The 23,634-nt window shown below is 36.9% G+C and overlaps 1 protein-coding gene across 3 annotated transcripts in view; it reads left to right on the top strand.

The window, feature by feature from the left end:
- The window catches only part of LOC145979761 (large ribosomal subunit protein uL10-like), a 98,406-nt gene that overhangs the window by 60,892 nt on the left and 13,880 nt on the right, over nucleotides 1-23,634 (top strand). Inside the window, exons 1-3 of one of the 3 annotated variants that reach the window (XM_083112746.1) lie at nucleotides 4,766-4,784; nucleotides 7,778-7,873; nucleotides 10,622-10,797. In XM_083112746.1, the coding sequence (XP_082968872.1) occupies nucleotides 7,820-7,873; nucleotides 10,622-10,797 (230 nt within the window). In that variant the 5' untranslated portion in view covers nucleotides 4,766-4,784; nucleotides 7,778-7,819. Of the gene's footprint in view, nucleotides 1-4,765; nucleotides 4,785-4,833; nucleotides 4,973-7,777; nucleotides 7,874-10,621; nucleotides 10,798-23,634 lie in introns of those variants that run through there. The other 2 variants (XM_083112747.1, XM_083112748.1) reach the window with 2 other exon arrangements.

The raw sequence follows: 23,634 nt of genomic DNA on the forward strand, positions 1-23,634 counted from the left end.
AAGTTTAAACAATATACACTTTTTTTATTGGGCGAACTGAAAATAGGTTATTTTAACAGTAGCACCTTTCGTCTGCTGTCAAATTACCAAAGGGGGGACAACTCGATTTACGGATTTATTGGGTAGTGTACCCCTTCAAAAATTTTAGGGGTACAATGTACCCCTGTACCCCCCCGTTCCTGCGCCACTGGTTCGGTTAGGCTAGTTAGGTTTGGTTCTCTTAGCATAAATGATATATTTGCATTGTATTTGTGCTAAGTAAGCCATACCTAACCTAACAACGTAGGCATTTTCATCTCACGTCAGAAAACAATTTTGTCCTATCGTTGTGGGATAAGGGAGACGCATGTGAAAAGTTTCATTTGGAATAATGAGTTCAGTTTGTCGTTTGTTTTGGTTTGAGTTGGTGTTTTATGTCCACTTTATGCACAGTAAGGCTAATCGGGACTGGACCTACGGTTTAAAGTGGGATCCGAACCACTGCGCCATGTGCCTCCACCGGGTATCGAACAATTTGTCGTTTGTACACCGTCATGTATTTTCTAGCTGTGTAAACTAAATTAAATTTGAATAACGTTCCTTTACTAAGAAGAATGAAAGACAGATTTCACATTAGAGAAAAACATATCATTCTACACAATGAAACAAGATTGTAGTAAGTTTTTGTCGGGTCTAGGTATTACCTTATCGCACAACATTTGAGCAACATTGCGTTCTGACCATGGAGGTAAGAAGGGGAAGGAGCAAGCCCGCGTGATTTTTCTGAAGCCGGGTCACGTGACAGGACGAAGCGAAGTCAGACCAAAACATTCGTGGTCGCCATAATATGTGCGTTTGCAGTACGCGATGCGATGTTCTTCTGTCAGATGAAGTAGATGCGGCCATCTTGGGCAGTCAATAAGCTCCGCCCACTGGCTTCAAAACGAAAGCAAGGAGTGATACAAGACTGCAGGCACCTGGTTCTGACTTCATACGAGGATTGCCTACATTCTTAGGTTATGAGCATAGACATACTATGAGTGCCGGGACATAGTAGAGGGTTCGCGTATGTAAAAAATAAACGTAGTTACTCAGGGGTACAGAAACGAATACAATATTCTGTATATACAGGTAAAGGTAAAGTTAAAGTTCCCTGTGCATATAGAACCGTTCCATGAAGGCACATTTAGGTGGCACATCTTGGAGGTGATGTTATCAGCAGTAGCGTACGCAGAATTTCATCAAGGGTGGGGGGGTTATTTCGAAAACTTTCTACAAATTCACATTACCATTGTTTTATTATACTTTAATTAATTAATTAATAATACTTATAATTAATTAATTAGTTTAATTACTACTAATAATACTACTAATGCAGCTGCTGTTACTACTTATATCACTACTATTATTAAGTAGTAGAGATCTACGTAAATATATTTATGAAAGCAATATAACAAAATTACATTTTTTTGTTTCTTTCTTACGAAATAATTGTCTAGTCAACGGTTATTTGTATATGATAGGTGAGACATTTCAAGTGTGATGAAAATCCATAAAAACGAGCAAATACACGTATATTAAAATTATTGAAATAATCAAAATATGAAACTCATTCAAGGAGCCGCGGTGGTCTTGTCTGACAACCTCGTGGGAGATCCAGGTTCGATTCCCGGAATTGGTTGGAATTTATCTAGCCTTGTCTCCGCACCCATCCTAATATCAATGGGTACCTGAGAGCAATCCTGGGGTATAAAGGCTGCAGGAGCATGGTGCTGATCACATCACCTGCAAAGTGGCCTAGATCGAGAATGTGTGGGGCCCACCACACCACTACGTGTGCCTTCATGGCACGGTGCTATATACACGGGGAAATTTACATTTATGGAACTCACCCAGGATGATGATGAAGCGCGAGAATACGTGTTGCTAAATTCCACTGAGTCTATGTTTTCGTTCAAAAGTAAGTTTATAAATATTCCAACACATTTATCACTTCTAGGTGATTCACAAAACACTTCTTCAACATTATTTAATGATGTGGATGTAGACTCAGCATCACTTGAGAGTTCACAAGGGGATGTGAAATCAGTACCGGGAAGAACGTTTGCAATAAGGTCGGCACACTGCGACGAAGCAAGGAAGTTTCACAATTGTCGCGAGAGTCGCTGCGCGACTTTTTGCACAAAAAATTGCAAAATTGAACTTTACGGCCGCTTAGATTGTGTTTGGAATGCTATGTTTTTCTCCATGCTGCATGGGAATAATAATTCAAATTATTATTAGTAGTAGTAGACTATTGTTATTATTATTATTACTGTCGCAGATCTTTGACTATAATAAATTAGCCATTTTTAATTTTTTCTACAGCCTTTTCCATAATATTTCAAAAGCTCAAGGGGGGGGTTTAAACCCGGTAACCCGCCTTGCGTACGCCACTGGTTATCAGCACCACGCTCCAGTCGCCTTTACTCCCCGCCCACCGGGAACCATTTCATTTTGAGCTGGGTGGGTCCTGGATCTGCTTTATGCGGGGGCAAAGCCGAAAAAAATCCGCAGTCAGTCTAGAATCAAATCAGGTTAGAATTTCATGAGAAATGCAGTGGTGAAGGTTTCTTCAACCTATCTTTAAACAGGAAAATGTTATGATTGTAACAAATGTCACACTTTCCAGTTGTGACAAAACAGTGTCATATATACTTCACATCACCACGAGCGCATATATTGGGGGGTAGGGGAACGGGTCCCTCCAGTTTGTCCCCCCCCCCTTCTATAGGGGGCCAAATGTATAACTTTCAACATATTATTACATAACTTTTGCACACAGAAAATTCGCACACAGCAGGTGGAAATGACCATGGCCGTATTTAGAGGGGGGTTTCTAGGGTTCAACCCCCCCGAAACTTCTGACATGTTGGATTAATGGAAGTTCAGAAACCAAAATCTGTAACAAATTTTCAATTTTTTTTCGAAGTATCACAAAAATACATGTAGACAATGTTGAAACGATCGAGCTAGAATTTTCATACATTTGGAATTCTGAAACTTGAGTGAAACAGGATTTATTCTCAGAATCGTAGCCTATTTGCGACCCCACCATTATCACTTCTGTTGTCATCTTTCCAGTGTTGCTCCTGCGTCACAAGGAATATAGACTGAAGATTCCCTTATGATTGTCCCAAAATTCCCTTTCCAGCTTTTAAATTCCCTGTCCGATAATGTCAAAAAGCCCCATTGATATGGAGTTCAAACCTACGATCTCCAGTTTTGTAGCGCATTACGTTCGCGATTGAGGTTACAATCCATGCACCAGGCTAAGTTTTTAAAAAGAATAACTGATTCCACACTTTTCAAAATTCCAAAAATTTAATTTTAAAGTCAAACAACAAAAGCTTTATGACTAAAATTTCCATCTAACTTTTAAAGCTTTTCTCTTGAAGGTATCTAAAGTTTAATGACGAAGTATAATAATTGTGCATTTCAGTACACACTGTATGAAACGTAAATGAAACAAAAAGAAACTTGTGCTGTATATTCACTCATCTGCTGGATTGAGTAAGCACCCTCAAGGATATAACAATAATATAATAATTATTATTATCGAATAAAATTGTTTTATTATGAAATTTTAATTATTATTGTACAATTATTGTTATTATTTCTATTATTCAAATTTCTAGCGACGCCCATGGGAACAATTATGAATGAACCCCCCCGAATTTTTTTCCTGCCTACGGCCATGGAAATGACGCAGGATTCTGCTCTGAAATGAGCAGAATCAATAATGTGGGACTATCACTCAGTTTGAGTGCCTTCCTTGTGCTTGTGTGTTTACTATTTCAGTATTTCCTTTTTCAAACCGACAATGAATTAAGGAAAACGCGTGGTATATTATGAATGAATATGTGCGAGAATAGAGGAAGAAGCATGGGAATACTGTAGTCTACATGCTCTTGACTGAGCCAGTCCATTTCAAAGTCACCTTTGTTTCCCTTCGGAAAAGTCAAGCAGAAGTTGAAAATATTCTCTTGTCAATATGCCACTGTTTTATATAGCCTAATCAGGATTACTGTTGTTTTTTTTTACATGTACCTGTAAACACGTGTTTGCTACTTCATACTGTATTGATGTGAATGAAAGTTGCAACGTTCAAAACAATACGTGTAGGTGTGTGTGTGTGGTCGGCTTAGGGCGGGGCGACCCAAGAGACTGCCCAGCGCACCGCCATCGACGGCGCGTCCCGATTTAGTAAAGCAAAATCATTAATTCTGGTCACATAAATGTGGATATTTGTTTTGTAAAGAGTTGGATTTGTGTAGAGAATAATTAATTGAAGTCAGCGGTGGCTCTAAGGGGGGAGCCGCCGTGTCATGGTGGCTCTACCTTCAGAAAAAAAAAAACACTTTCTTCGCCAAAATATAGTTAAATTAATACATTTACGAACAAGGAGATTCGAATCTCGTAAGCGTTCGAGCTTACGGCCGACTCAATCCCTGCGCCGTATCCCCAGCTGTTCTCTCACTTGCTCTGGGCCAGCATGGTCTGGCCGTTTCGCAGAGCCATGCGCGGAGGCCTGAAAAAGTCTCCGCAGGCAACGGTGAAGGAGGTGGTAGCATTCCATGCTACAACCTACAACTTAGGCATTTATCCTAAAAAATAAATGAAAGCATTTTCCGGCGACGTCAGAACGCAATGTTGCTCATGTGTTGTGTGATAAGAGATACCCAAACACCTTAGTGGTTTGTCTATGCCTTTGGGTCTGGCAACATTGAAATATAATTTCTCATACGTGGGATATATTCGGAGGTAAGTATATTTCATCTATATCTAACATATTTAATTACTTACTTTGCCATCAGGTTTTGCATCTCGTATTTGTGAAACGTATTAAAACATACCTTTTTATTGGAAGCAAAATTTCGAAATTTCCATGAACCAAAGAATTTAAACTTAGGAATTCTAATACACATGGCATCTGCATGGGATCTTTCCCTCGGTAATTGTATTGTTTTAGCCTTAATTTTTATTGTGAAATATTATGATATCGGTTAATGGTAACTATAACAATAATAACATTTTTCATTCCATTGTCTTATTAAGTGCCTGAATATCCATATAGGGATTACCAAAGGAATGTAGGGTCAATACTTGAAGCGGACAGGTATCAGTTAGATATAGTGAAAACCCATTTAACTCGTTTATTTCCTAATTATTTACATTTGTACACCTTATATGCATAGCAGAATATTTTTCAACTTGGGATTATTTTTTTTTCATTGATAAAAGCGTAATTTTTCATATTACAAGTATTTATTGGTCGTTGCTAATTCGCTTTCGTTACACACAATATGGCGGGCAAATCTTGACTCACGTTGTCTATCGTCAGCTGATATGCAGTGTTTCCAAACTTATGAACCGAAAAATGATGCACAAACTATTGACAAAAGGTTTTTAAGCGAAAATTCATCCACAAACCATTCACGTAAGGTTAGGTTCAGTTAGATTAGGCAAACAGAAAATTAAATTGGAGGGGGGTGGGAAGCCACTTACACGTCATCTGGTAAAACTACCTCATGGTTGCTACACTGACAGGACGTTACATATTCGAACGCACGGAACATTCACGTAGTCGACTGTAATGGTGGCACGAGCTGTCGTGCAACGGAGATACATTAATGTCGAAAATGACGTTATTTAGCGGCTGAAAAAGTTGCACGAATGAAAAAAAAACCCACTATAACCAGCTTCCAAAAGTCCACAGGGACTCAATTGCGTAAGTACTTTCCCGTCATTTCTGCTGTATATTTGAAGAAATGTGGGTACTACTTTACTATACCGGAGACACCTATCAATGATTTATTTCACAATTTTTTACATTGCTAACGTACTATTTTGCATTGCGGAAAATTTCTTTAGGTGAAATAATGAATTTCTAATGAAAAATACCTAAATTTTTATGAAAAATGAAAAGCAATTCACGAATTAAGAGTAATTATTAAACTATTGACGTTAGCCCAAAAATTCACGATAGCCCCACGAACCATCACAGGGACGAGGTAAGCCTACTAGGTTAGGTTCCATTAGCACTCCTTTCGTTCAATTTAGGATATACGGACAACATCGGCGGCAGCAGCAATAGCGCGTCGGAAATAGATTTTCGTAGAAAACCACATGCATTCGCATTAAAATGGATCAAAACTACATTCCCGAACATCAACAACGCTACAGAAAATGTAAGTACTTTCTCCTGTAAATTTGAAGAAATCCGTGTCCTGTATAGTAAAGTGTGAAATGCGTTTTCACTATATATCTAACTTTTACCCGTTGCTAATAAGCTTTCGTTACACACAATATGGCGGGCAAATCTTGACTCACATTTTCTATAGTCAGGTGATACTCTATATAAAAGAGAACATTCACATTTATGAGGAGTTAGGGTGTTCACATGCCTATCAAACCAGAAATAGGGATTGTTTAGGATTGTTTAGATGTAATTACAAGAAGACACAAAAAACCTTCTACTACATGTCAGTTAAGTTTCACAATGCTCTCCCTCTGTCTTTAAGGCAACTGCCCTTTTTAGAATTCAAAAGAAAAGTACAAAAAATATTAACCGATAACTGTATATATAGGGTAGAAGAATTCTTTGAAATTAATTGTATTAGGTAAAATAGTTATGATTGTAAAACAATAATGTTAACAACTAAATTTATGTAAGTGATGTTACGTTTCTAAAATGCTTTTTGGATGTTGTTTTTTTTTTTTTTTTGTAAGATCTATAGCTACTTTATTTGTACATTTCTGACGATTGTAATACATGTGATGTTCTCACATGTTTCTACAATAAAAATTATTATTATTATTATTATTATTATTATGCAGTGTTTCCAAACTTATGAACCGAAAAATGCCGCACAAACTATTCACAAAAGGTATTTAAGTAAAAATTGATCCACAATCCATTCACTGAAGGTTAGGTTAGGTTCAGTTAGGTCAAATGCTTAAATGTGTATTTTTTAACAACATTTACCAAAATTTTTTGTATTAATTGTGATCAATGTGTGGACCATTATATACTGCAAGTGAATCAAACTTTTAAACAGTGATGTCGCCTCGCCTCCCCAGCATCACATTTGTGGACCAAAATATTTGTATGTAATTGAAGCTGGACTCTCTCTAAGTAGGAAAAGCGTATGCTAAGGAACGTAATTACTCTGCTTGAGTCCAGATATTACATGAACATGTGTTGCAAGACCCGCTTTATCTAACAGAACTCTCTGCACCTCATATCACATGGCATCGTAGAAGTCGTGATAGCACGTAGGTTATCTTGGGGGGGGGGGGGTCCAAGGTAATCAATGAACAGCATGCATCATTATTCGTGTGTGTGTGTAGCATTACTTCATATCCTTCATCTCATTGTGAAATTGACATATATATGTGTGTATATTCAGTTTCTTACCTAGTGATTTGTGCATCCAGGGTGAATATGGATTTTCTTATATTACACTTCTCTCTAATTTTTGCATGCAAATAACAACTCTGGTCCTGTAAGGTTTTGATTGATTGAATTTGTGTTTCAAGTACACCTGGTATGTGGGCTGGTGTCATGTAACTGCAGGGGAAGAGGTTTCTGCGTGATTTTTATATTCTTTTGTTTTGTATCTGTGGAAGTAATATGAATGTTAATACTGCTGTGTATATGTTTTAATGGAAGCTGCTGACAGTTTGAATTGTTAAGATGTAACAAGTACATCAGAATTTTAATGTTTTTATAATGTACTTTTTATTTTTTTAACAGGTCCTTAAAACTGTCGATTAGATAGATCCTTACACACACAAGATGGGTAGGGAGGACAAGGCCACTTGGAAGGCTAATTTCTTTACCAAGCTTGTTGTGAGTATATTGTTTCTGTAAACTATAATAACATAGGAAGTAGATGTAGCGTAATTTATTATAGAAAAATGATCTCTTGTTGCAGGGAAATAGCTGGAGTTGTTAGACCAAAATGATCACAATTAGTTAGCACAAATGACAAAAGCACACAATAAAATGAATCCTGGTCAACCTATATTGAGGGGGGGGGGGGAAGAACTAACACATGCTTTAGCTGTGTTTGAGGCTCAAGGGAAAATGAGAATTTGGCAGATATCATTTACTGTTTCTACATTTTCAACAGTGTGTTTCTTCTCTAATTTTATTTATGGCAGAAAGCTCAACTACTTTCTATTCTCTGTTCAATGTAAGAACAAATGCATGTGACTTATTGGCAGAGTTCCCACAGGGTCATTCCATGTCAATTCGACCAAAAAAGGGGGGGTTTGGGAACCCATGCTCTGATTTTGATGAAACTTGGCACATTTAATCCTTGCGTAATGGTGAGAAACTACACATATTTTTTTTTGTATCTAACTTGTCTGGTTTCATTTTTATAACCCCTCAAGCTTTCAGTGGTTTATCCTTTCTTCCATTCCAAGATTCTCCAAGTATGAACTGCACTGACTTAGAAAAATCATTCAGTACTAATTTACTATTCCCCGGACAGATTTCTTCATTTTTACACAAGAAACTACTTACGGTAATAAGTTCCTGTAGCATTGTCTAACATCTGGAAAGTGTTTTGTTTTGTGTGATGTCGGAATGTATGATAGTGGAAATTCATGTTCTTTGTTGATAAGTAATTCTCCGACGGACAAAGCCTTTGGCTCGTACATCATCACACGTCGTGAATGTGTTTGGTTCATGTTCATTGGGTATCCAGTGTTTCGACCTGTCTGTGTTTGCAACGAAAGTTAGAAACATGATGTGTCGTGAATGCATGGTGAAATTCGTACCGGGTGTGGAAGATCCAGTGGATTTTTTAATTTATTTGAACACTGCATCGTGAAGAAAGGAGAGAAATGTCTAAAATGTGGCAGTGAATGTAAGCTACTCATTAGAAGGAATGAGCTGTGGGTATATGCCTAATATGACGTGTCGTGGATGCGTGGTGAAATTCAGGTAAATTTTTCGTATCCTGGAAACTGATTTCTTCAAATTTACAAGTTTAGGGCTCATTTGGGAGCAGGTGACTCCGGCCAATTCCTAACATGCCTTAGCAGGGACTCTATAGAGGTAGCCAGAGCAGAGCGGGGGTGGGGCCATGGTAGCTGTAGGGGGCGGTAGGTCATTTACCCCAGGGGTGGACCCCTGAATCGGTGGGAAATTTGGACTCAGAAATTTCAAACGAAAAGAATTTTTTAGTTTAAATTTCCCACAGATTCTGGGACGGATAGCCCCACGAACCATTACAATTTTCTTCTTAAGGGCATGCGATACAATTTCCACGGGAGTCTTCCCAAGCCCTTCCGTCCATGGCAGTCTGCCAACTTAGATCTGTTTTCGTGCACTTTAGCCAGACCCTGTGACTGAGTGGTTAGCACATCGCGCTGCAATGCCAAGGGTTCCGGGTTCGAATCCCGCTCGGGCTTGGTTGTTTGCGAATGTCCATTCAATTTCCTCACTCATCGCCATCTTCAAAAATTAGCCAAGAGGCACAAAACGCAAAGTAAAATAAACTAAATCAATCTATCAATATTTCGTGCACTAGTTCAGCTGTGAACTGGGACGCCCACCCCCCATGCCCCATTATGATGCCATCTCTGGTTTCAACCCACCTTTCGTCATAATTATACATTTTGCACGTGACGTGATATTGTTATATTGGCTGCGTCGCCCCACTCTCTTTTATCTCCCCAGCTACTTCTTAATAGCGCAATGTTAGATGTGAAATTGACATAATATTGTCGTGAGGAAATTCTTTACTTTCGATTTCATACCACCATCGGTGGATTATTGAGATGAGCGATGCCGCCGGATCTAGATGTTGAAAACTAAGAATAAATTGTCATCAATTTAGAGTTAACGATAATAGCAGTGCCCCACCCCTTTGACAACTAACATTACAATAGAAAGCACTTATCCAGCCATCGTAAATCTAGCTCCATGAGAGTCAAGTTTTAACTCCATTCAAGGTGAAATTTAGTTCTTTTATGCCCATCAGGTTTGGCAACATTGCCAGGAGGCAAGGAAAAAAGCATTGATCATATGGGAGTATGATTTGATTCATTCTCTTGTGAATATAAAACTTCCGATGGAATAGAAAGAGATGCCAACGTGAAGAGGGCAGTTTGAAGACGAATTTCACCAGCGGAAAAGTCGAAACTCCCATTTGATTAGCCGTAACTTGATGTTGAAGTTGATTCCCCATAAGGAATACATGGGATTCCAAAAATTATTATTCATCATATTTTTCAAACATTGTGTCCAGCTTAATAATCAACATAACAAAATGTTTCCACTTGCAACATGGAGAGAAATTCATACTCTTGGATACACCCAGGGTTTGTTTTAGTAGCAGTGCCCATTCGGGCGATACTGAAATAAACGCGCAATTGGTGCGGTTAATGACAAAATGGAATGGAGAAGAGGATGATGATATGTACCCAGTGAGGTTACGTGGTAGATAAGCTACAAGCGGATCATCATCCTTTGATAAATATGAATTGAAAAGGAAACTCTGTGTGCTGGAGAACAAAAATATTCAGTTAAATCCTGTTTGTATAAATATTGCCAGTGTAATAATTTTCATTTCCTTCCTTCCAGCAACTGTTGGATGAGTATCCAAAATGCTTCATAGTGGGTGCAGACAATGTTGGGTCGAAGCAGATGCAGCAGATAAGAATAAGTTTGCGAGGCACCGCTGTGGTACTGATGGGGAAAAATACCATGATGAGAAAAGCTATCCGAGGACACCTGGAAAGGAACCCTGCCTTGGAGAAGTATGTTACTTAATCAGCTTGCTGTGATCATTTTGCATCTATTATTCATAGGATGTAGTGATAAAAATGTATTAAGGATGATTCCTTCAGTTATCCAAATTTTCTCGTAAAGGTACATACTATGTTTGTTTCCATGATATGAAAAACTCAATATGCTGACCAAGGCAGAAATTTATTTTATTATAAAACATAAATTAAATGTAACGTTTCTACCTTCTAGGTACAGAGTCTGAAGAAGACCTTGCTAGAAGGTTGAAACGTTACGTTTAATTTATGTTTTATAATAAGATAAATTTCTGCCTTGGTCAGCATAATGAATTTTTTCATATCATGGAAACAAGGCTTAATGTTGTTATATTTTGCCATATGTCCATCTGCATTAAAGCCTGGCTGGGCCTTGACTGATGCCGGGGCAGTAAAAAGTAAAAGTAAATTACTCTTGTGCTTTGCACCTTGCCATGAAGGCACATAGGAGGTATGGAGTTATCAGGGGCAAGCTTTTATGTAATATTTGGCATGTATTTACTTGTGATTAACGAAAGATTTATGCAAATTTTGAAGTGTTACCTTTTCCTAAATTATTTAACTGCAACAAGTTTGAAATTTCGAAAACCTACCCTTGGTGTAGTTCTACAAAAACGTTGATTTTGCCACAAATACACTAAATTTCCCTGATTTTTGTAGGATTTCTAGGCTAGTAGGCAGCCTGATAACATGATGTTGGGCACAATTAACACTTTCAGTAAAGGAATCAACTCAGGGTGGCTACTCACTGGGAATTCCTTAACTCTTTCGCTGCGCTCGTCGCATTTATGCACAGCACGCCAGGTGCCTTGCTCCACGGAAGTCGCATTATTGCGAGTTCGTACTTCCACTCGCTGCGGGTGTCGCATTTCCGCAGTACGTCACTTTTAGTAGCTTCCAGACATCTGTTGATACTATTTGGAACTATTTGAACTTGTAGTTTTGTTTATATCCGTATGATGTCGCTAATTACGCCTCCGTTTAGAATACGAACGTTGAGTGCTCTGACATGTCAGTTTCAAATGCATGTTCGAATGTAAACAACATGGCTTCGTCAAGTCGTCAACACTTGTCTGATAATCATGTTACTCAACTGTTGAATCAGAAGGTGAATTAAGTTGCGACGATAATAGGGACAATTTTTATGAGACTTCAAGTGGTGACAGTGATTGTGTAGTGTCTGATGAAGAATTTGTACCGCCATCCGTAACATCATTGAGCAGAGTACAAAGCAGCATTGATCTAGGTGCGGGAAGTTCAACACAGGCAAGTGCTAAGTTACTTGGTGACAGTACAGTATTTAGCACACCATTTTCTTGTTTTATCAAATATTTCCCCCGCTCAGTATTTGAACACACAGCAGAACAAACTGAAGTTTTCTCCACCCAGTATCTTGATACTATTTACGAATTTCCACGCTGCTCCACCACTCTGTGTCATCCCGTGTTTTGAGAAATACCATACCATCAGGGACTACAGAATGGTTTGCCAGTGCAAGGAATGACTTTTGTAATTTCTCTATAACATATTTTGCAATGTAATGTTTTAAAATTATTCTTTCTAAAAATTTTTTTCAAAATTTCAAAATTTTTGAAAATATCATACCACTATGGACTACAGAATGGTTTTCCAGTGCAAGGAATGAATTTTGTAAGTTCTCTCTCATATATAACGCAATGTAATTGTGAAAATTATTTGTTTATAAAAAAAATATTTTTTCAAATTTAATTACGCAGCCAAGGGATATTGTGTGCCAGAGAATTCCGCAGCGAAAGAGTTAAATTCCTGGAATTATGCATGAATTATTGGCTCTGGGAATTGTGTGAATTCTACATGAATTTTTCTCTGTAGACATGAAAAATTGCAACTTCTATTAATCCAAATGAATTCATACATTTACAAATGCCCCAAGCCAAGTGTTACACAGTTGAGCTTTTATTTTTATGTAGGATGAAAATAATTTTCTCAATCCGTTAATTCTGTTAGTGTATTTTGCAGAACAATCTATGTGACATGCAGAAGATTATTGCAAGATATGATGAAGTTTATTAGGTACATTTGAGTTTGAAATTCTTATACAATTAACAAGTCTAAACTCACATACCTTCCAGTGAATATTTTTAATAGTACATACACCGTTTAATTGAATTAGAATTTTGGGATACATTGGAATCGCACCCTTTACATTGTTTATATATTTGTGTGTGGGTGGTAAAAGGTGGTAATACCTAAGGTTGAAATAGAGAACACGTTTGCTTGAACCCTAGATTTTTTGGAAAGGTTGCATTGAAAACCGGGAATTATACTTGAATTTTATCATTGTTCTTGAGTGGTCACCCTGCAACTGAATCACGGTCAACAATTCCACACATTTTTTCTTCCTGTGCATTTTGCAAGAAACATACTTTGTATGGAAGTTAGACCATAACATGGAGGCACTTTTCTGTGTGCAAAATTCAGGAATCGCTGCTTGACATGCCAACAATACACAAATTGCTCGTAAGCATGGCATGTAGATAAAACTAATATTTTATGACCATCTATCCAGAGATTAGTTATTATAATTCGCTTTGTTACTTCTGGTTAGCTTCTCTCCATGAATCAATTAATTTCATATATTTATAAGTATGAAAAATTCCAATTGATTATTACAAAGTTTAATGACTTGTGACAGGATATGAAACATGTGGGAGTAAACACATTCGAAAGCTTTTGCTATAACATTTAATTACCATCAACTTTTAACAAATACATTTTTTCATAGAAAAATGATACTGATAAAAGTGGACACCAGGCCCCTATCTAAACGGTTTGTACATTTTTGACCATTTTATTATTATGATTATTATTATTATTATCCAAAAGCCGAACACGATCGTACCATGTTCAACCCACTTAAGATTGGATAAATTGTTCGAAAAATAAAAGTCCACTATTAATGTAGCAAAGAAACACCTAATAAGACATTCATATACAGCATTGAATGCATAAATATGGGTCATGAATGTTTTTTGTGCTATATGAAAGCAAAGAGAAGAGAAATACACGTTAGCTTATAGAATCACCACGTTTTCTTCCAATGTTCCCAGGAGAAAGGAATCGCAAAAGCAGCTTCAGTTTTCGCGCTGATCAGGCATTGCAGCTAGCGTTCCAGTAATATATAGTTCAATGATCAATACCCAGGGTGGCGACAGACCTGGAAAACCTGGAAAACCGGGAAAAGTCAGGGAATTTGAGGTGTCAAAAAAAGTCAGGGAAATGTCAGGGAATTTTGTCTTCATTGACTTTTTTTAATTTTTTTATTTAAAGATATCGTTATGGAAGTCTGCACGGGAACAGGAAATTGTTATAACTCGGGCACTATGGGAGCAAACTACTTCGGATAAGTTTTGTTTTGCAGCTAAGACATAAGCGCATGCAAACGTGTACAATTCAGAACGCCGGAACGAGGAAGGGGGTTTGGGGGGCTCGACCCCCGAATTTCAATAGAAAAAACAAAAATCTCCCACTATTTTGGGAAGAAGGCGCAAACTTTAGTATTCTTCTCAAAGAATGGACATTTCTCAAGAGAATGAAACATGTTTCATGTTCTTGGGTGCCATACAAGTAGAATAATAAGCCAAAATGTGATTTTTTTAATGAAAAATATGTAACTTGCATTTTTGGAGGAAAATTGTTATAACTCGGGCACTATAGGAGCAATCTACTTCAGATAAGTTTTGTTTTGCAGCTAAAACATCATAGCATGCAACCGTGTACAATTCAGAACGCTGAAAAGAGGAAGGGGGTTTGGGGGCGCGACCCCCGAATTTCAATAGAAAAAACAAAAATCTCCCACTATTTTGGGAAGAAGGCGCAAACTTTAGTATTCTTCTCAAAGAATGGACATTTCTCAAGAGAACGAAACATGTTTCATGTTCTTGGGTGCCATACAAGTAGAATAATAAGCCAAAATGTGATTTTTTTTTTAATGAAAAATATGTAATTTGCATTTTTGGAGGAAAATTGTTATAACTCGGGTACTATGGGAGCAATCTACTTCGGATAAGTTTTGTTTTGCAGCTAAAACATCATAGCATGCAACCGTGTACAATTCAGAACGCTGAACCGAGGAAGGGGGTTTGGGGGCACGACCCCCGAATTTCAATAGAAAAAACAAAAATCTCCCACTATTTTGGGAAGAAGGCGCAAACTTTAGTATTCTTCTCAAAGAATGGACATTTCTCAAGAGAATGAAACATGTTTCATGTTCTTGGGTGCCATACAAGTAGAATAATAAGCCAAAATGTGATTTTTTTTAATGAAAAATATGTAACTTGCATTTTTGGAGGAAAATTGTTATAACTCGGGCACTATAGGAGCAATCTACTTCAGATAAGTTTTGTTTTTCAGATAAAACATCAGTGCATGTAACCGTGTACAATTCAGAATGCCGGACCGAGAAAGAGGGGCTGGGGGCATGACCCCCGAATTTCAATGGAAAAAAATGGATTTTGCCCCTACTTCCCCCGCTATTTTGTGTACAGGACACGAATTTTATTATTGTTTTCAAAGAATGGACATTTCTCAAGAGAACGTAACGTGTTTCATGTTCTTAGGTGCCATACAAGTTGAATAATAAGCCAAAATGTGATTTTTTTTACGAAAGATATGTAATTTGCATTTTTGGAGGTAAATTATTATAACTCGGGCACTATAGGAGCAATCTACTTCAGATAAGTTTTGTTTTTCAGATAGAACATCACAGCATACAACCATGTACAATTCAGAACGCCTGACCGAGGAAGGGAATTTGTTGGAGACCGACCCCGAATTTCATTGAAAAAAACATAAAAATCTGAAGTTTGCCCCCTCTTCTCCCGCTATTTTGGGTATAAGGTGCAAACCTTAGTATTCTCTTCAAAGAATGGACGTTTCCAAAGAGAATGAAACATGTTTCATGTTCTTGGGTGCCATAAGCCAAAATGTGAAACACTGTTTTTTTACTAAAAATAGGTAATTTGCATATTGCTCAGAAAATTGTTATAACTCTTGCACTATGGGAGCAATCTACTTCAGATAAGTTTTGTTTTGCGGCTAAAACATCATAGCATGTAACCGTGTACAATTCAGAACGCCGAACTGAGGAAGGGGGGGGTTGGGGGCGCGGCCCCCGAATTTTAATTAAAAACTATAAAAATCTGGAGTTTGCCCCCTCTTCTCCCGCTATTTGGGACGAAGGCACGAAGTTTAGTTTTCTTTTCAAAGAATGGGCATTTCTCAAGAGAATGAAACATGTTTCATGTTCTTGACTGCTATACAAGTTGAATAATAAGCCAAAATGTGATAATTTTTTTTACGAAAAATAGGTAATTTGCATTTTTGGAGGAAAATTGTTATAACTCGGGCACTATGGGAGCAATCTACTTCGGATAAGTTTTGTTTTACAGATAAAACATCAGAGCATGCAACCGTGTACAATTCAGATCGCCGAACGGAGGAAGGGGGGTTTGAGGGTGCGACCACCGAAATTCAATGAAAAAAACAAAAATCTGAGGTTTGCCCCCTTTTCTCTCGCTATTTTAGTGAAAAGGCACAAACCTTAGTATTCTCTTCAAAGAATGGTCGTTTCCAAAGAGATTGAAACATATTTCATGTTCCTGGGTGCCATACAGATTGAATAATGAGCCAAAATGTGAAACTCTGTTCGGAAATGTGGCATGGATATGTTGCGGAGAGGGGGGAGGTTGGTCATCAATATGAATTTCCCAGGCTTGCTCCAGACCTGTGTCAGAGTTTCCAACCAAACATAAGAGTATGAATGTCCAAAAAGCACATTCATTTCGTAATCAGCACCATTATACCATATGGTATCATCAGGCCAGTACGACCTTACTCTGATGATAACATATGGTATCATTGGGGGAGTAAGGGTTAAGCCTCTAAATATTACGTGCAAAATGCATTGAATTATCATTTTTTCTTGTCCATATGGGAGTAGTAAGGGGACTTGTCACGTAGTAAAGCATTTTGTTGGGCAAACTGAAGGAACATGGAAACAAATAGGTTCCATTGGTACACACGATTTTTGTTGAATATCGCCACCTGACAAAGTATCTCACTACAACATGCGACAGAAATTGCATGGACTGCAAATATGCTGCTGGAATTTTATTACTCTTCTGGCTCACTTCACCTTATTTAATGTAGCAGTGCTTATGTAGGTCTTCTTTCATCATCCTGACGTATTACTGGTTTCACACAAGTTAACATACGTTTACAATGACATTGCACTATTCTTAGATATCAAGAAGAATTCAACCGAACGGGATATATATTGAATACTATCACGAAAAAGTGAAACATAAACTGCATTGGTGAAAGTTATAAAAATTGGCAAGAGCATGCTCCCAACCTCAAATTTACTGTAACACTAGTATTGCATTGAAATTAACGCCACTCTCTGTCCTGTCTGTTTAAACTCGTGAGAGATGGTCATTAATCTCTCACAGGGTAAGGTTAATATCCAATATTATGAAACAAAATACTAATAATAAATACGTAAATATTTTAATATCATATTTACTCGATTCATTCAGTCATAAAAGCAAATCACTTTCATCAAGGATTGACTTTTCTCTACCAGCCCTGCTAAATTTTCACTTTCCATCTACTGATTTATATGAGGGGTGGCCAGAAAGTAATTTCCAATTAGTAGGGACATTGATTTTTCGCAAACGCCAAAACCGTGAAAAATGGTAATTGCTGCGAAGTTATGTTTAGGAATGTGCAGTGATGTCTGGACACATTTTTCGCCCCTTCGAAATATCGAAATAATGCGAATTTGGCATAAAATGCGAATTGTTGGCATTTTTAACGATTTTTTTTAAAAGAAATGTCCTAAAAAAATGAAAAATTCCATGAAATCCAACATTCTTGTCTTTTCTAGGCCATGTTTATGTACATAGAACATGCAAGTTTTCCAACATTTTACTCAAGAGTAAATTGTAGAGTTATACGTACATGGAATAATTCTGATAGACACATATTAAATCATGTATTTCCCACGATTTTTTCAACTTCTATCAAAACCATTTGCATCACAGAGCAAAGCGGCAGGGTTCTAACAGGAGATCGAGTGCGTATCTACCGTCACACGGGAGCCACATCTTCGTATTTGTCGCATGAGATATGTTTTGAATTACCAAGCTAAGTGTGCACTATTGGCATTTGTCAAGCGAGTAATAATGGAGCTCAGTCGTTAGGGCATCTGACTAATATGCGAGAGACCTGGGGTCGATCCCCTGCGGGGGAGAACTGGGATGTTTTCCACATATTCAAACTGCTCCGGCGCCAGCATAATATGAAACTGGTACCTTGAGGAAACTTTGAGGCATAAAGGTAGCCAGGAGTGTGGTGCTGGTCACATCACTAGCCACCTTCAGCCGTGATCAAGAAAGTGTGGGACCCTAACTCCACAACCCTATACACCTTCATGGAAAAGTGCAGGGGAGCACTTTACTTTTACTTCCTCAAAAATCAGTTCCAACATATCAAACTGTCACGAAAATACGTAGACCATGTGACCTACAATTTAAAATAATAGTTTAAAAGCACAATGAAGTATTAAGTTTCGGTATATTTGGCAGATAAATGTTCTAAAACAAAAACGCGAATTTTGGGAAACATAACACTGTCACGTGAGATTGATTGATTAAATTTTTTTTTGATGCGTCGCCACTTATGGTCATTATGCACCCTTCAGTATATACGGGGGAAATTCCATTATCTAAAATCCTTACCTTAAAATTAAAAAAAAAGATGTATGGAAAATAACTTTCTCAAAAGAACTTTCAACATATCAAACTCTCATGAAGATATGTAGGCCATGTGAAACAGTAGTTTAAAAACACCGTCAAGGTATAATTTCAGATATTTGCCAGAAAATGCGCTAAAATGAAAATGTGAATTTGGGATAAATAACACCGTATAGTAAAAACTAAAAAATAAAAAAATGCACCAATTTAGAAAAAAACTACAAAATATTAAGGTCCCTACCGATTAGGCATAAATAAAACAAGAATATCAGTAGTAATTTATTGCATTAGTAACAGTGAGTCCTAACTTAATTTTCGGCATAATCACCACCGTTCTTCTGGCATTTGTCGTAGCATGTCACTAAATTTTGTATGCCCATGGTATATGTGTCGGACAGCAAAGACTGGAACGATCTCTACTGCAGTGTAGCTGTCAAAGCCTTGCCCTGCCAAAAACCTTTTCAGTTAAACAAAGAGATGAAAGTCGGTACATTCAACGCCAGGGCTGTACAGGGAGTGGTCCAAGATCTCTCACCTGAAGTGATGCAAAGGGCTTGTGTTGTGCTGTATGGGGTTGTGCACATTCGATTGGCCTTCCGTGAATTGTCTGCAACATCGTCTGACCATACTATCGTTCACGACGTCCGGTCTGCACACCTCACACAATTGCTGGTGGCTCTGTGCCAAATTCCGAGCGTGCAATGTAGGTTACATCGCAGTCTGTGGGAGACTGTATGAGAGCTGCAATCTTTAACCAAAACGGCTGCATTACGACTATTACCATTTACAGCTAAATGCCACTTCTTCCTGCCTGCATGTGTGTGTGTCCCTCTCCGACCACTAGTGCTGCGTATAGGCACCATTGGAGCTTTTTTCAGGATTCCCCTCGTATATGAACTTTCAGAAGCTTTTATTATTAGTGTTTTAATGTGTGGTTAGCTAAATCAGGTACTTATACAATGCAATTCTATAAATTCCTTGCGTTAAATTTCTAATATCTACATACCCTTTTCGTCAGCATTAATGGTATAACTGCATGTTGTCAATTTCACAGTACTTCACTTGGATATACTGTACTGAAGCAGAAATCCCATTGATAATGTAAGGAAATGTGACACTTTATTTTGTTCGATTCAATTGTTTCACTTATATGAAAGAGTTAAGTTGTTTCCTTTACAGAGAAGAGGGAGGTAGCTTTATGCATTGAAAATTGAGTCCACACTCATGGTTCTTGCAAGCAGAGGCTTCCAAACTTCAGTGGAAATATCAACATATAATACCGAGAATGGATAAGGAGACTGATAAATTACAAATTGTATTTCTTAATTATTCACTCTTCACTCTTATCTCATTTAGTCGTAACTTTAAAAATAATCAAGTATTTTATTTTAAACTTACTGGGTACAACAAAATTCCGTAATCCTTCCTTAGCTTGTGAATTGTAATAATTTTCCAAATTCACTATTTTGCAGTTTGAATTCAAATCATAGAGAATAGAGGAATTAAGTCAATTTCATTGAAGATAATATTGGTGCTTAACAAATCCATGCCTGGATCTGTATGAGTTTATTATTTCAATTTACAAAAACATCGCTTTAGTTTAGTTTGTAATTGTCAGGGAAAAATGTAAATTTTGTCCTGGAAAACCTGGAAAAGTCAGGGAATTTCATTTTTGCTTGTTTGTAGCCACCCTGATACCAAATGGTCTGGTACTGGTTGCTTGACAATTTTTTAAAATTATTATTGTTCTAACCCCTATTCAAGGGTAGTTCAAAATGCATTTTTTTTTTTTTTTAGTTGGTTTTAAAATGACAGCCATTTTAATTTAATGGCTTCTGGTATATTTGGCCTTTGATAAGTTTGATAATTCTGAAAAGAAACATTGTAGAAAGCTGGGGTAAAAAACATTGTTTTGAGTGCATTTCATGTTACATTTTATGTCTTGGGCTTTTTTGTTTTATATAATGCAAATGCCTGAATTTATGGCCAAAACTAATAATGGCTCTCAAAAAATCAAAGTTGAGGATTTTTTTAGCTGGGAATTAATGTAATATTATAGCTATAATTTTCTTTAGACTAAAGATAATACATGCAATTTTATGTAGCAGAAAATATTTGAACTTTATCTGTTCCCTCTTTTAGTTATAGGTCTTTGAAAATACAATTTTTTTTTTTTTTTTTTTGCAAAATTTTATGCCCAGTATCTCTGGTGGGGGTCGTAATAAAAAAATGATATTTATAGCATAGAGAGTACTCTTACTGTGTACCCGTAAAAAATATTTTGTGTTTGATATTCTATAGATAACAAAGTTACAATAGGGGATGGTGCCAAAAATTGAAATTTATGTTACTAGTCACATATATAATACTCTGCTTGCATGTTTTAACCCGTTCAACAATCTGGTCCCAGACACTTTTTTTATGCATTATTGTTAGTAATGGCCTTACTATGAGATCAAATTTTTCACATTAGACCCACTTCAGAAAAAGTGGGGATATAATCAAAATGTCCATCAGGTATTCATTGATTTAAAAAAAGCATATGAATCAGTCAAATGAGATAAATTATATATGATATTAGTCTACTTTGGAATACCTAAGAAGCTTGTTAATATGATAAAAGTATGCACCATTGAAACAGAAAGTAACATTCGTGTGGGTATTAATATGTCTTACAAATTTAAAATTCATGATGGGTTAAATCAAGGAGATGCATTATCTCCATTGCTCTTTAATTTTGTCTTAGAATCGGGGTTGGGCCCACTTGAAAGAAAATAACATTTTAAAACCCAGTGGGATTTTCATTAACTTTAGTATTTCAATGATTTCTGAAATGAAGGAACATCATAGAGGTGTATATTATTGAAGATTGCATTTTAGATTCATGGAATGCAATCACGACTGTCATTATAACTCTAGATTAATTTTGCTATCTAAAATGCACACTTCTAATATTGAAATGAAGTAGAACGAAATATCAGAACTCGGTACACCAATGCAAACATTTAATCTATATTAAGAAATTACATAGGCCTATATTAAGTTGTAGATTCTGCAGGTACTTTAGACAAGAGATTCCAATGTGTATGTTGAACAGCAACGTATTTATGTTTGCTCAATATTGAATACATTCTAGTTTGTATACCTAGTAGCATAGGATTACATTATTACAATAACACAACTATTATGTTTTACGTAACAGCGTATTTCTTGAAAAAAAAATCTACGGGGGAATATATGTATACCATCTATGCTATTGCTATTTTATTATGCTTGTGACTGAAGATAATACTACACCCCTGCAATTGCATTCTGACAAAAGTTGTAATGTATCTTATATCGTAATGTATCCATTATTGCAACATCTGTTAATATCAATTCAAACACAAACTTGCTAGGCACAGAGGTAACCAGGAAGTCGTAAGAGAATAAAGGCTAAAAGATAAATATTACTATGGTTTAGCAGTTTGTCGTGGTCTGCTAGTTGGTGTGCCGCACGGCGAGATGTAGTGGTAGGTTGAGCAGCAATTACAAATGTGAATTATATTACATGTATTCACATTTTATTTATAAAAGCTCGACAAAACCCAATTAAACCCACCTGGAACTGTTTTTTCAAACCCTGCTTAGAATACGCTGTTAGGAAGGTAAAATAAACTAATGAAGGACTAAAATTATAGGGTGTAACTCAGCTGTTAGGATATGCAGATGATGTAGACTAACCGGGGGATGATGTAAATACAATTAAGAATAATTCTAAAATATTTTTCAAAGCAGCTAAATATATAAATTTGGAAGTTAGCAAAGAGAAAACTAAATATATGCTTACAGGCAGAGACCAAGTGTTAGGTAATAATTATAGAGGCATGCAAAATTAGTTTTTGACGAAAACATGAAATATGAAATAACATGCTGTAATGTTCATTATTCATTTATAACTCCATTAAGCCTTGTTTCCATGATTATGAAAAACTAAATATGCTGACCAAGGCAGTAATTTATTTTATTAAAAACATAAACTAACGTAACGTTTCAACCTTCTAGCAAGGTCTTCTTCAGACTCTGTATCAAGTACAAAAGTAACCAGATACAACAAGAAGGGTAATATATATACACAAACATTACTCCCTCCAGACTATTTAGAAAGTTGTTTGGAACTTTCTAGCAGATGACTTTCACTTTCCAACTTTACTTTCACCTAAAAGGCTAAACACAATTACTTCCATATAGAATGTGGTTGGACTTTTTAATCTCAAGCTCTTTTCCCTTCATTTTTCTTCCTTCTCCTCTCCTCTTTTTCTCTTGTCCTTTCCACTCTTTCCAACATCTTCTTCCATTCTTTGTTTAACTTCAGTCCCCCATTCCAGTTCATTGTGTCTTCTTCGCCTTTCTTCTCTATTTCCTTGGCTTCCTTCCCTTCCTTAGGTGAAAGTAAAGTTGGAAAGTGAAAGTCATCTGCTAGAAAGTTCCAAACAACTTTCTAAATAGTCTGGAGGGAGTAATGTTTGTGTATATATATTACCCTTCTTGTTGTATCTGGTTACTTTTGTACTTGATACAGAGTCTAAAGAAGACCTTGCTAGAAGGTTGAAACGTTACGTTAGTTTATGTTTTTAATAAAATAAATTACTGCCTTGGTCAGCATATTTAGTTTTTCATATTCATTATTCATGTTTCTGAAAGGTGTGAGATGCATTTTCCTACCCTGTTTTGTCACAAAATAATGCGAAATATACTCTTGAACACGAAATTCACCGTTTACATACCGACGTGAAGTCTGAAGTATCTTGTGAGCTATGCAATTTCACGGAAAATTGATTAATTCTGCTGTAAATATTTTGAGAAGTAAAAATGGACCCCTCTACACAGGAATAAACTTAATACTCTGGTAACTGCCAGACCCTGTGGCTGAGTGGTTAGCACATCGTGCTGCGACGCCAAGGGTCCCGGGTTCGAATCCCACTCGGGCTTGGTTGTTTGTGTATGTCCATTCATCATTTCATAACTCATCCCCATC

This window comes from Lepisma saccharinum, chromosome 26 (genome assembly GCF_977018435.1).
Source record: "Lepisma saccharinum chromosome 26, izLepSacc3.1, whole genome shotgun sequence".
Taxonomy (NCBI): domain Eukaryota; kingdom Metazoa; phylum Arthropoda; class Insecta; order Zygentoma; family Lepismatidae; genus Lepisma; species Lepisma saccharinum.